Raw genomic sequence first — 14,378 nt, 5'->3', positions numbered from 1 at the left:
TTTTAGTGACAGAGCCTTTGTAAAGTGGTTGCAGAGTTATATTATGACTATTGACAAAAAAAAATGTAATATTTTACTTCTAATTTAAACAACATTTCTTTTTGATTTCATTTCAATTCCAGCCCATTATCATCTACTGCTGGACATGCTGTTCTTACTCAAGGAGCGCCACACCGCTCGCTCCTCGGGCTTCCTCATCCAGCCGCTACCGTGATAGTGTAAGTTGATCAGTTTCATACCTAGGAACTACTAGTAAATAATAATGTGATTGTATTAGACAACACAGTGTTGAAGTTGGTCGACATTTCAAAATTTTATAATTTATGAAAATTATCTTTGCCCATGAGCTCCGTCGTTTTGTGGGCTTTTTTTGTGTGAAATCCGGTTTAGAAAGAAGCCTCTATAATAATAATATATACTATGTACCTATGAATATATGTACTTAGACAACAGATTACATTGTAAAAGTGCATTCTATCGGTACACCGGTTCAGCTTACAACAAAATCGTTTTGCCCTGTAATTTAGAAGCTTTAAACTCGGGTAAACACGTCATATGAGCTCGTTTCAATTCAGAGAGCCCATTTTGCTCCATCCTGTTTAATACAAAATAGATGGGAATCTCTGAGTCGATGCAATGTTGACAGAATTGGCAATCAAGGCGTAAATGGTAATGTGTTTATGCAATGTTCACGGTCACGGGTCGGCCTGCGGCTTGGGGTTCACCCACTGGGGGTCACTCTAGCAAATAGCTTACAAAAAACCGGCTAAGTCGAGCATGAAGGATTCCGTAGTTTCTGAAAATAGTACCTACTGTACAGTCTGTATCTGTATAGGTACTCAAGTTTATTTTGCACTAGCTGTTCCCGGAGCTTTGCAACGCCTCAAAAAGTTTTCCCGTGGGAATTCCGCAATAAAACGTATGTGTCTTGCGCCTATGTGTTAATCCAGGGTGTCAGCTAACTACATAACAAATATCATTACAATCGGTTTAGCCGTTTTGACGTGAAGAGGTAACAAACATACACACACACATACTCACAAACTTTCGCCTTTATAATAGGTACATATATTATTATTAGTAGGAAGTAGGATTGCCATTTATAAAACCTCAAAATTTCTGGCTTGCTTATTATGTTATTCGTTATCTTATAACTTCGCAACTCCTGCCAGCACTCTAATTAATTTAAAAAAAATGATGGTTTTCTGTTAATACAACGAGTAAAGGTTCAAAACAATGCGCCATTTATTAAATTGTGCCCAATTACTAGGGGTTATTATAAATTTGGTTACTCATTACTTATTTATTATACAACAAACAAATTACTTATGTTAAATCTAAAAAGTTTCCTCTGAAAGGGTTTTCTCCTATTAAAACTTCGTTTAAATATTATTATAAATTCAATCGCAAACTTTTAAACGGTACCTGTCTAAGTACAAACTTTTGCTATAATTAAATTGAGGAAATTCATACTGAATAAAATTAGTAGGTACATTTATTCGTAACAATCAAGTAGGTTACATAAATTTATCATAGGAGGCCTTCCCAGTAGGCAAACTATTCACCACTGTACCAGGATGATGATGCATGATTTTATGCAATTTTCTACCAGTCAACCCACAGGAGGGTTAAGAAAATTTTACTTTAAACACTAACTACTATACAGTTTTTTTGTATAATAAATATAATTATTCTGTAGGTGGCTTTTTATTAACTTATAAAATTATCTCTTTATAAAATGGGCATTTTAGTATCGAATAATACGGGAAAATAAAATATATCGATTATTGTAATCTGTACATACATTGGTTCAAATAGAGATACTCGTATCACAAAAGCTAGGTGAGTTAGGCCTATCCTATCCAAACAGTCACCACACCAGACTAATTTCGACCAACATAGATAAATGTGTAACCTTTGTAATCCTTTTATTGAGGTCTTATTCCGTTAGTTGACCCCAACACTATCTCTTTCACTCTTTCACTGTCAAAATAATAATGTCACTCAAGGGACGAACCTCAAACCACAGCCGTCTGCACAATATGTTGTACTCATAACGCGTAATGATGGCATAAAAGCTTTGTAGTGTCCAACCGAGGAAATGTCAGTACCTACATGCTTCGGCTACACCCGTGTCACGTGTTTCGGCTTAAAAAAGCCGAATAATAAAAAAAAAATCTTAAACAAGTTAAAAATCTCTATAAAAAAACTTAAATAATACCAGCCTCATCCTATGTTTTTGGCTGAAATACGGATGCAAATTTTATAATTCACTTTAATTTATTGAATAACCGAATACTTTCGTCTGGATACTCAGCATGTTACTGGATATTCTATCACTCCTCAGGGAAAATAGCACTCTATTTTTGTCTTCCCTATCCGGCCCAACCTAGATATGTGAAACCGAAAATACCATCACTCGTGGTGTCAGAAAGTCGAAAATTCATAGTGTTCGGCTACAAAGCTCACAAGTTTTCGGCTAAAATTATCGCCACTACCGACAACACTAGCTTTCATACGGACATAAACCGCATAGAATATGAAATGAAAATAGAGCGGTATGAATAAATCTGCGAGACTTTTTATTTCATTATTCGGGCTTGCATAAATGACAAATATGCACTGCTACCAAATCTTCCTTGCTTGCTGACATATTTTATATGGATCTAAAAGATATTTGACAGAAAGAGGATGCTGCATAATCAAAAAAATATATTAACATGTTGCTACGTGGTTGCCATAAAATACTTTTAGTTGGAACAACCATTTACGAAATAATACCTTATTAGGTAGTTATTTAAAACATGAGATAGAATTTGACCTTAAGTATAATACAGGGTGCATCACTCTGTATTAGTACCTACTCGTACCTACTTACATAAAATCGATTTCAGGCGAATACATAAAAAGTTAGTAAAGGAAGCTTTCAACAATTTTTTAATTTTCTTATGTTAGCAAAAGCTTCTCACGGCAGTGTGTCGTCACCAAAAGATATATTTATATTTTTAAAATATTTCCGAGCTTTATTTTTAATTACTTTAAGAGGATTTCCCATGGGAGAATATAGCCGATCATTTACCACTTAAGATGAAAAACGATATTACTTACCTACTTTAATTTCTTTTATAGTTTTAGGGTGTCTTGCACAACAAAGTTAATCAAAATTAAATCTATGACCTCTAAATAAATAAATAAAATTAAACTATTTAATTTTATTTAACTTTGTTGTGCAAGACACCCTTAGAGTGAAAGAGAATCATGCCTAAGAGAGCCTGAACAGTGAAATTCAACTCAGATTTTTGTAGAAACTTTAAGTTCGTCATAAAGCATATATTATTATATTTTATAGAAAGCTTTTTTTTACTTAATATAATTATTGAAAAGTCAAAGTTTTTGTCCTCGGGCATAGTCTGATAAAACATGGCATAACGGAACTTGTTTTCTTTTAATGCAGGGTTTGTTGCGAGTTTTATAAATGCGTTAGTCTAGCCCCTTTATATACTGGATGGAATCACGTACATAACATAGTATATACTTGACGGCAAAACTAAACTTTGCTGACAAGAAATTAAGGTTTGTTAGGTCCCTTAAAATTTTATTTAAAATGTTTTTTAGAATATTTTTTTAACATGGCTTAAGGTACTTATACCAAATTAGTGTAATTCCATTATTCTTTCTACGTTAATTGAAAAACAAAACACCCTACATAGTAATTATAATTAAGGAGTGTAAAAGTTATTCCTGTAATTTCAGCCCTAATCTAATATTGATACTTGCTAATTAATGCGGATTAGGGCAGGGTTTTTACACTATTCACTTAATCGGTACTAATTGGGCACTAGGCACGGGCAGGGTACAACTCACACATGCTAAGAGGAACGGGGTACATTTACACAATACCACAGGACTTCAACATTTCATATAATATGACTATTGACGTAAATTAGGACGAAACAGGAAAGCCCTACACAAAGTACTCACCCTTTTTACGAAAGTAGTTTTTTCTAGTTGTAACAGAAAAAGTTTTCGTCTCAATAGGTAGCTAAGATGACACAAACATGCTTTCTACACATCGTATATGCTTACATAAAACACTCGGGGGGTTAAAGGGAAATAGTTGATTTTCGCGCGTTTTTTGTTTTCCGTATTCGCCGACACGGCCCGTTTGATCCGGCGTCCGGAATGATACTGGTCCGGACGAACTTTATGTTGCCATTTACTGCGCATGCACCCCGCCAAACAAAGTTCGTGCGAACGTTCACGTTAGCTAGTCCCGTGTGTTTTATTTCTCTATGCCGTATTCCGTTTGTGAGAGGGTTTGTTTTCGATTGGGGAATTGTTTAAGGATAACGTTGAAGAGATATCCTGAACGCTCTACAATGTGCCAGACGCACGCCCTCACCTGTAGCTATGACGTAGATGATAATTGCCAGTAATCGTAGCGTACGCTCCGCCATTTGTAATCAAAAGTATTCAACGACAGTGAACTTAGATTAAATAAGTTTGGGCAATCAAAGAACAACTTTGGAGAGACACAAAAAACGTTATTCTTTTAAGTGAAATTTGTAAAGCAAATTAGTTACAATCGTTGTTGGGGCCTTGATCATTCGTTGAATATTTACTAATGTTTCGAACTTAATACAAACAGCTCTTTGATGTTCGAATTATCGTTTAATGAAAAAGTACTTAAGCAATTCGGAGACTACGGCAGATTCTTCAACTTTAAACTGTTGCTATGGAAAAAAAACGCCCATGATTTAGTCACAGATAATAAACTTTATAAGAATGATAGAAAATAAGTTTTATTAACTTTATTAGAACGTCGATTGGTTCCGTCAGAAAATCTGTACCTGACCCTTTTGATTAATCCGAGATTGGCTGAGACAAGCTTTTTGATCTCACTTATTAATTAACAAGGAACTCACGCCCGTTCATTTACGCCGAGGAACTAACCTTAACTCGAGATTAAATCTGCTGTCAATTTCTGACTATCATCAAAAGGTATAGAAACGGTCAAAGCCAAAATTTGAGATATCTCATAGAAACTTTTTGGCCACGTGAGTTCCCAGTATGGAGTAGTATTTTATACGTGAATTTCGAAAGTAGTAGTCGTTGAACAAAAGTTGTTTAGACTCACCGCATTTTCGATTTTTATAGATTTATACTTACCACGTTTTCAATACCCTGTATACTTAATATAATTTCGGTGTGTTCCTCTTTCATGTTTTTGGTGGGTAATTTCTTATCTGTGTTGAACCCGTGCACCTCGCGACCCGTGATCTCTCGATGATGATAATTTACAATTAGCCCGAAACACTCATATGAATACAAAACAGGTGTAGCTACCTACATAAATATTTTGATTATTAGTACCTACCTAGGTTTTTTTTTTTAAATTGAGATATAAAATTACAGTTGGGTCCGCCGCAGCCGTGTGTTTTTGTGTTTGCAAACGGACTTAATCTAGCAAGCTTTCTTGTACATTACCTAGCAATAGTTATTATAACTTTATTACTAATAGGTACATACGTAACCCATGTATTAATTATAGTTGCAAAATACCATAATGTGTGGAGATAAACCTTTCTCTACCCCTCCAGTATTAACAAAAGACAAGACGGCGAATACAAAATATGTCGAAGACTCGAATTAAGTTTAGTCTTAAAATTCACCTGGCGGCAGGTAAATATATTTATTTATAATATATATATGACTATAAAATAAGGCTATAAAACAAGGCTGATTTTCCTTGATATCGCAAGAACGCGACGTCGGGATTATCCTTTCTCCCGAGATTCGTACAGTAATTTTTGTATTACAGCGCGCGGCCGGATTTTTATTCGCATTTCTAAACGATTATTGTTATGAATTGGAGTAAACAAAGTAAATATTTGTGTAGGCTTGTAATTGTAAGGTATTAATGCTGAATGTCTGTATTTATACAGGGTGTTGCAAAAAGGGTATACTAAGCCAAAACCTATATGTGCAGCATGGTATATCTAAGCCCGAAACTGAAATCAGAATTTCAAAATTCGCGAAAAAATATTATAATTTTTTATAGAAACTATGTTGGTCACGTGACTTTTTACTACGAACAATGACTTTTTTTTCGCGAATTTTGAAATTCTGATTTCAGTTTATGCTAAACTCTGTATTATACTATACAGAATGTTGAAAAAATTGTAAGTTAGGTTAGGAAGCCAAAAGAAGGTGACAGGTCAGTCAGGAGGAATTTTCTCACACTACACTTTTTAATTTGGTCATTGGACCAGTAAATTGTGTCCAGGACTCGCGGCTATCTTTTAATACACAAATAACATAACGAATTTAGTGTACCAACGAGTCTACAATGCATGGAAACAAATGAATAAAATAACATACATTAATCGATGCGTACGAGTACCTAACATTAAAACACGGATCCAACCTCTTCGCCGTGGTAGGTTAAAATATGGAATTGTAATAAATCACGATACCTTATACCCCAAAGAAGGGTAAACAAAGTTTATTTCCGAATTCAATTTGAAACCGCCTTTTGTTTGTCTAATAAGATCTCATCTGACCGTGGTATATAGCCATGGCCTATAAAGTTGACCTACTTACTCGTATGGAGATGGCGAAAAACCTTTAAAAATTGAATAAAAGTTTATTGATTTCTCTATATTCTTCATATCTACCACCATCGGTAGAATAGAGTACCTATAGAGCTGTTGAGACTGGCAATAACTATTTTCTATTTCTTTACCAATCAAATTGAAATATTTCAGTAAGTATACTGAAACCAGATCTTCACAACGTCGTTATTTTCACGAAATCGTCGTTTTGTTAAATAGGTACTTAAGTATTTTATGGCGGGAGACATCGTACAAATTAAATGACTAACTTAACGAGGATTCGCTATTTTTGTGTAGCACTTCCATTAAAAACATCGTAAAAGTTGAGAAGGCGTGAACTTCAGACCAAACTAAGACCTTAGAAGCCAGGGCTTACGGTTTACGTGCACATTTTGTTTTAAAAGGTGGGGTCTCACTAATTGAGGTTGCAAAATTTACCTGTGTAGGTAAAATACCACGTACGTACATGCGATATGGCACGGGACGGTACAGTCATCTTATAGTGTCTGAGACAAACCCAAGATCTAGACTAGGGAAGCCGCCATGGTGAAAGAATGGAATAGAGCAAAGGCTCCAAGTTTTGAAAAATGTTTACGTTTTCTCTATACTTACATGATTATGTAGTTTCGTGATAGTTACCACTAGACTGTGCTATGCGAGAAAACTGAAACTTTTATAGTTTTCGACAAACTATCAAAGCTGCACCAGACGTACTGTAGTTAAATATGTACATATTATTACGTAGCTAGTATGTGGTACAGGGTACTCAAATGGTAAATGGGTTGTGGCGTGTGCATGGAAGTCTTCGTATGTTTCACACATATAATATGTATGTAAATATGGACACGTAGTTTTCTTATTTAGGTAAACCTAGTCTTGGGAGAAAATATGAAGAGAAAAGCAGCTTCGGTAGAATTATCTTGGTTCTAGGAAAACTTAGTTTTTTCTTTTCGCAAACGGAAAATTTTGTCGAAGCAAGAATTTACTTTGCCATTTACCTAACAAAAGGTACCTACTTAAAGGTAGGTTGCATTAAATATTACCGTTATAATTTTATGACCGAATATTGAAACTTTATTGTTTTATCTAAAACACTGGTTAATAAAATACGTCTGTTTGTTGAGGCGTAAGGGAACACTTCAGTAGGCCGTATATTTTATGACTTTTTTCAACATACGAGTAAAGGAGGTTTACGTGATAGACCGTGGTCTGCGGAATATGTATGTTTGTTCAACCTTATATAATTAAATAACCGTGACCGATTAGTACCTTAATACACACAATATTTGTATTGTGTGTATTAAGGTACTAATCGGTCACTTAACTGTAAATTTATATGTAAATTCCATGGACTTGTCGCCGAGTGTCATATCGCAAATGGCCCAATCAATCCCATGGAAATATATTTTGTATTGTACAGATAAACCGTAGTGACGATGACGTTGCAATCTCGTATCGTCAGCGGCCAATCGACCTTTTCAATATACGCATTCCTTTGTTCTACAAATATTAACAATTCATATTTCCGTATGAAAAGTTTCAGTATACCGGCTTAAAATATTCATAGAAGGCAACAATAGCCCACGTGCCAAGCTCGTCCAGTCAGTAGGAGATAAAACTGCATTGACATTTACAGTTTTCACACTTGTCTATTGAAAAGACAACAATACGATGCCGACGTCGATCGTAACAGATAGACTGGAATAAAACTGCCCTTTCAAGTTCTTTTGAATTAAAAAAGTTTGATGATGTCATAGGAAAAATATTTATGATGAAAGGGTTTTAAACTTTGTAACTTTCAGACTTCGGCGGCTGCAATCTGCTACTTTGTCTGAGCTCTGTGGTGGGTCTCCACATTATGTCCTCGTATCGTATGAGGTCTCGGGGTCTCTAGAGGTTAAAATTCACAATCGTAAGAGAAACGATTTTCAACCGTATTGATATTTGTAAAAAAAAACTTTTTTCATGCCGTAGACATGTTTAGGGGTAGAATAATGCATTTAACATGTAATGCGTATTTAAGTATAGTTAATTGCTAATGTTCGGTGGTGGTAACCTCAATTAAAAAAATGGGTCCATTCAGTTTGATGTCGATATTTTGTAAGAGGATCTTTTTCATTGCTCGTGAATCTCGTGAGTGTAGTACGGTGAATCGACAACTTGTAACTTAGTTGTGATCGCTATTTACTGATACATACTTCCGTGGTCACTCAACCTCACGCATCTTGTGGAAATACTGCCTTATAGCTATTATTATAACTCGTTTTCTTGCTAGTCGTTTGATGTTGTATTAATTTTAGTTTAACAATTATTAATAACTGACAGTGAAAATAAATATTTTAAATATCGCAATTCGCAATCTTAATTTTTATGACTTTATAAATGTACTGTGTAGGTATATTTTTTAAACTACCTTTCCATAAGTTAAACTGTGTCGTCACCATCACCTACCACCTACTACTGACCTACACCAACACACCGATAAATTTGCAACAAAATCACCCAGCTACAATGTAATCAAATCACTAATCAGCTAAAGTTAAACTAAAAGTCGATGACTCTATAGTCGTTGACTCTCAACGAATCGCTGATAAGTTAGTGATGGGAATGTATAAAACGCTGGAGGTGGCTAGTTAAGGCACAGTGCTCCTACAGTCGGCTGCAGCATGAGGGCAGCTTGTTTAGTTCTGGTGGCGCTGGCGGCCGCCGCCTCCGCCACGCCCCTCACTGACGTCACTGACGTTGACTTTGAACATGGTAAGTAAAAGCTAAAACTATATTTCTTGAAAATTAGCTGTAATTATCCATATTTTTTATTAAAAAAATTGTCGAATAAAGATCATGTTGGCACTCTCTGAAACTATGTTTTAGACAGTGACAACATTATTTTTATCACAGTCTAACTTTTAACCAGACATACAAGCACTAAATCCTTGATCACCGGTCGTCCAATGCGATAAGGATGCAAAAAATGAACTGTAAAATTTAATAGTTCGTCTTCTATGATTTTAATTAGGTACTTTCTTTTCAGTTTCAATGGATATGAAATCCAAGCAAGTGTTCCTGCTGAAGTTATTGAACCACATCTTGCAGCCGGTCATGTACAAGGACATTGAAGACATCGGCAAGAACTTCAAAATTGAAGACCATGTCGACTTTTACGCGGTAATTATTAGATATAAGTATCGCAAAGAAAAATACACAGTCATGGTTTTTTAAAACAATTAAAAAATACTGGATTTTAATTTCAGAAATCCGACGTTGTGAAGCGTTTTGTCAACTGCATGAAGATCGGCATGCTTCCTCGTGGCGAGATCTTCACTCTCCACGTTGACCGCCAGATGAAGGAGGTCATCAGCGCCTTCCACCTGCTCTACTACGCCAAGGACTTCACCACCTTCCTGAAGACTGCCTGCTGGATGCGTCTCTACCTGAACGAGGGCATGTTTGTCTACGCGCTCACTGTGGCCTGCCGCCACCGCGAGGACTGCCGCGGCATCATCCTGCCTCCTCCCTACGAAATCTACCCGTACTACTTCGTCCGTGCCGATGTCATCCAGAAGGCCTACAAGCTCAAGATGAAGAGAGGACTCCTTGACCCCAAGCTCTGCGAGTTCTACGGCATCAAGAAGACCGACAAGGACGTCTATGTGATCGATGAGAATGTTTATGACAAGCGCGTGTACCTCAACCGCGACGACAAACTCAGGTACTTCACTGAAGACATCGACCTGAACACCTACTACTACTACTTCCACGTTGACTATCCGTTCTGGATGAGGGATGACATCTTCAGGAACGATTTCACTAAGACCAGACGCGGAGAAATCTGCCTATACATGATGCAGCAACTGCTTGCCCGACACTACTTGGAGCGCCTATCGAACGGCCTAGGCGAGATCACAACTCTGTCCTGGAACAAACCCATCAAGAAGGGATTCGTGCCCTGGATGGCGCTGCACAACGGTGTCCAGCTCCCCATGAGGTGGAACAACCACGTCATTGTCCGTGAAGACAACGTCGATGTCGTCCGCCTAGTCGAAGACTACGAGATGATCATAAAGGAAGCTATCATCAAGGGATACATCGAGGTGAGATTTACCGCCCTGATTATAACATTCTTTACAATTAAGAAATACCTATATAAATTCTATTAGAAGAAAGAAAGAAAGAAATAGTTTATTCGCCTAGTTATTTGGTTTATAAATTAATAATTATTCATTTTAATATTTTTTTACAGATCAACAATGTCAAGTTTGAACTCATCAAGCCCGAGGATGTCGAATACCTGGGCAGATTAATCTACGGAAAGATTGAGAAAACCGACCTTGACAAGACTCGCTTCGATGCTTACCGCTACCTTCTCATCATCATGAAATCCGCCATTGGCCTCAACACGATGAAGTCAGACAAGTAAGATCTCTCAATGATCACAATTAACGGAAATCTTTAAATTAAAAAAACAGATGAATTACCTATTGTATTATTTATGTCACACAAACAGTATTGAACCGTTTATTCTTTATTTCACAGGTACTTCGTGATGCCAACACTCCTCGACAGCTACCAGACCGCTCTCCGTGACCCTGTCTTCTGGCGTCTTCAAAAGAGGATCGTTGACTTTTTGATTCTGTTCAAGAGACGTCTGCCATACTACACAAGGGAGGAACTGCAATTCCAAGGAGTGAAGATCGAGAAGGTTGTTGTTGACAAACTTATCACATACTTCGATGACTACTTCATGGACATGACTAACGCCGTTATGCTAACCGACGAAGAGTTGAAGAAAACTACTTCTGACATGACATTCTTGGTTCGCAAGCGCCGCCTCAATCACGAGCCCTTCAAAGTAACTCTGGATGTTTACTCAGACAAGGCTACCGACTGCGTTGTGAGAATTTTCCTGGGACCTAAAAAGGATGTTCACGGACGCCTGATCGACTTCAACAGGAACCGTCTCAACTTTGTGGAGCTGGACACCTTCGTGTACAAACTGGACACCGGCAAGAACACCATTCTCAGGGACTCTGTGGACATGCACAACTTGGTGCGTGACCGCGTCATGACCCACGACTTCTGGAAGAAGCTCGACCACGCCAGTGACATCAAGCAGCTGTACATCAAGGACCTCAGGAACTACAACACCGGCTTCCCGACCAGGCTGCTCTTGCCCAAGGGCCGCGTGGGAGGCATGGAGATGATGCTGTACTGCATCGTGTCACCGCTGAAGATCGTCGAGAACGTCGACCAGACTCTGATCAGAGACACCACCCGCAAGGACTTCCTGGTGAACTTCAGGTCCACTGTGTTGCTGGACAAGATGCCGCTCGGCTTCCCCCTGGACCGGTTCGTGGATGTGTCTCGCTTCTTCACCAGCAACATGAAGCTGGTCGACGTGGTGGTGTACCACAAGAAGAAGGTGTGCGACATGAAGAGCCGCTGGGAGAAGTTCGTGCTGAGGGACTACAACATGGTAGACCGGACGCCCATCGACGCCGGCACTTACTTCACCGACTTCGTGGAGGTGGACACCGACATCCGTCGCAAGGACCGCTTCCGCGACGACAGCCTCGAGCATCTGTAGATCCGTCTTTTACACCAGAAATCTTAGATTTATTCTAGCTGATGTGTCTTTGAATCTCATTGGATGATAAATGACTTATTTTATTTTAATGAATTAAAATATGAAGCAATTAATATACCTACACTTTTTAATTCCTTATATAACTTTAGGTTGATGTTGGTTGATTTATTATGTTTCTCTATAAAATATAATTGGGCATGGGATATAAATTACAGTAGACCTTAAGTAAAATTAGGAAATATGAATATAAACTCCATGCTGAAGCATGAAAGTATGATCACTGTAGGTATTTAGGACAATGTAGGTATAGAAGTAAGATAATAATATTTATTTTCCAATAGAAGAGTCAAACCTCAGAATTAGCATAAAAGAGGAAATGGCCACAGACCATTCGGAAGAACGCTACAGGTTTGTCACTGTATGGTATTACACTTAACGTGGACCAACACACACACACACACACACACACACACACACACACACACACACACACACACACACACACACACACAAGAGACTGGCGCCCCCAACACAGGGTATCCTAGTGGGGGAGCTAGGGATCTTAGTTTTACTAACTTGTACTCTTTTTCGAATCTAATAAAGAAATTTATTATTAAATTTCTTATTTATTATTACAAGTACAGTAGTAACAATAACAAGTAAGTACAGTAGTAGTACTCGTTATTCTATGAACTTTACTGACATTTTCTAAACCCTATAGAGCAGAGTGAAGCGAGGCCATATACAGGGTTACTCGTATTGGTAAGTAGACCTGATCCTTTCAGGAGGTGATAGAGGAAGGCATTTCCAGTCGATTGAACCCTATAAAAAAAATTAAATATTAAATATCTTAGAAATGGTTAAGTTTCGGAAAATGCATTATAGGGTTAAATCGACTGGAAATGCCTTCCTCTATCACTTCCTGAAAGGATCATGTCTACTTACCAATAACCCTGTATTAGACCGTATATTAGACTGTACATTGAGATGCAATACATCTCAATGTACAGCCTGAAGCTTAAAGAGCCGAGTGAAATGAGGCAACACAAACTTAGATGAGAAGATCTATCTATCTATCACTATCGGGCCGGCGTATGGTCTAACATATATTATGATACACTTTTGTACGAAGTAATTCATGCCTGACCGTGGCTCGGCCGTGACAAACTTCAATCGAGACACGGTGTAGCGTGAATCATCCTAACCCGCTCATGTAGGTAGGCATCTACATTATATCACAAAAAGCAAAGCGGTAATTTTATTATGAAATTTGATCAACCCATATTTTCAGTAACAAACATAGTAAAAAGTTATTTTAGTTAGGTGTGTTTTGAACTTACAATAATTCTTGACTGCCTCGACGTAGGGATACGGTTTTGATATCATTGTTTACCTGAACTCAAATGCTTTTAAAAAAATACATAAAAATACCATCAAAGGGTATTTTCAAAGTAATTCTAGTAAAATGTAAATTTTTGCTGTTTTTCATTGTCAAAAAAACTAGATTAGGTGCTTTTAACTTATGTTATGTAACTTTTTAGCAAATTTTGATATTTTTATTGGATAAAGATGACTTTTTGCGGCTAAAAGCATTTTATTTCATGTCCGTAGGGCGTTTAAATCTCGAGATATGACTTTTATGAAGAAGAAGAAAAAACTAATTATCTAAAACTTTAAAATGGCCGCCATTTCTAGAATATTGAGATTTGACCCCTTATATGGGGGTTTTTTCTCGATGAAATTTCTTGTAGAATCTACCCTTTAAGTTTGTCGGGTTCGAAAAACAACACATTGTATAATTTAGGTACCTACAGGTACTCATAGAAATTTAATTTTGCTGTAGGTGCTACCAATATAAATTCTAACGGTATTAAAGAAAACATTTGTAGGTAAGTATTATAAATTAAACCCTGCTTTTTTTAAATTCATATTTCCTTCGTTTGTATTTTTATCTCGTATGATTTTATTAATCAAAAGCGGTAAAAATAAAACAAAAACACACAGTAGGTACGAATTTTTACAGATTTGACCTTACTGAATCAGAAATAGGGGGGATATGGGGTGGAAGGGTATTAGAAAATATAGGAGAGTTTATTTTGCCTCTCCAAAGCCATGTATTTACAACATTGTACTGTACAACTTCCATGCAAAGAAACGAGCATGTTAGGAACAACGCGTTT

General features: G+C 37.1%; 2 protein-coding genes across 3 annotated transcripts in view; one reads left to right on the top strand and one right to left on the bottom strand.

The window, feature by feature from the left end:
* Window positions 1–4,432, bottom strand: part of LOC105388118 (synaptotagmin-15) — a 115,835-nt gene extending 111,403 nt beyond the window's left edge. Inside the window, exon 1 of one of the 2 annotated variants that reach the window (XM_048624714.1) lies at window positions 4,087–4,432. The gene's annotated coding sequence lies outside the window, so the exon portion shown is untranslated. Of the gene's footprint in view, window positions 1–3,981 lie in introns of both variants that reach the window. The other variant, XM_048624708.1, reaches the window with a different exon arrangement.
* A 4,798-nt stretch (window positions 4,433–9,230) lies between these two features.
* LOC119693491 (basic juvenile hormone-suppressible protein 2) lies at window positions 9,231–12,315 on the top strand. The gene is made up of 5 exons (XM_038117136.2): window positions 9,231–9,371; window positions 9,646–9,779; window positions 9,866–10,705; window positions 10,855–11,027; window positions 11,148–12,315. Exons 1-5 carry the CDS (start codon window positions 9,281–9,283, stop codon window positions 12,196–12,198), a joined length of 2,289 nt encoding a protein of 762 aa, XP_037973064.2. The 5' UTR covers window positions 9,231–9,280; the 3' UTR covers window positions 12,199–12,315.
* The last annotated feature ends 2,063 nt before the right edge of the window (window positions 12,316–14,378 follow it).

The sequence above is a fragment of the Plutella xylostella genome, chromosome 3 (genome assembly GCF_932276165.1).
Source record: "Plutella xylostella chromosome 3, ilPluXylo3.1, whole genome shotgun sequence".
Lineage (NCBI taxonomy): Eukaryota > Metazoa > Arthropoda > Insecta > Lepidoptera > Plutellidae > Plutella > Plutella xylostella.
The sequence above is the reverse complement of the archived record's forward strand: the minus strand, read 5'-3'. Positions and strand labels throughout refer to the sequence as shown.

Bases quoted from the DNA above. Each gene is read 5' to 3' on its own strand.
- LOC119693491 (XM_038117136.2), top strand. From the start codon at position 9,281: ATGAGGGCAGCTTGTTTAGTTCTGGTGGCGCTGGCGGCCGCCGCCTCC. The intron at 9,372-9,645 runs GTAAGTAAAAGC...CTTTCTTTTCAG, and splicing joins TGACGTTGACTTTGAACATG to TTTCAATGGATATGAAATCC. The intron at 11,028-11,147 runs GTAAGATCTCTC...TTTATTTCACAG, and splicing joins AACACGATGAAGTCAGACAA to GTACTTCGTGATGCCAACAC.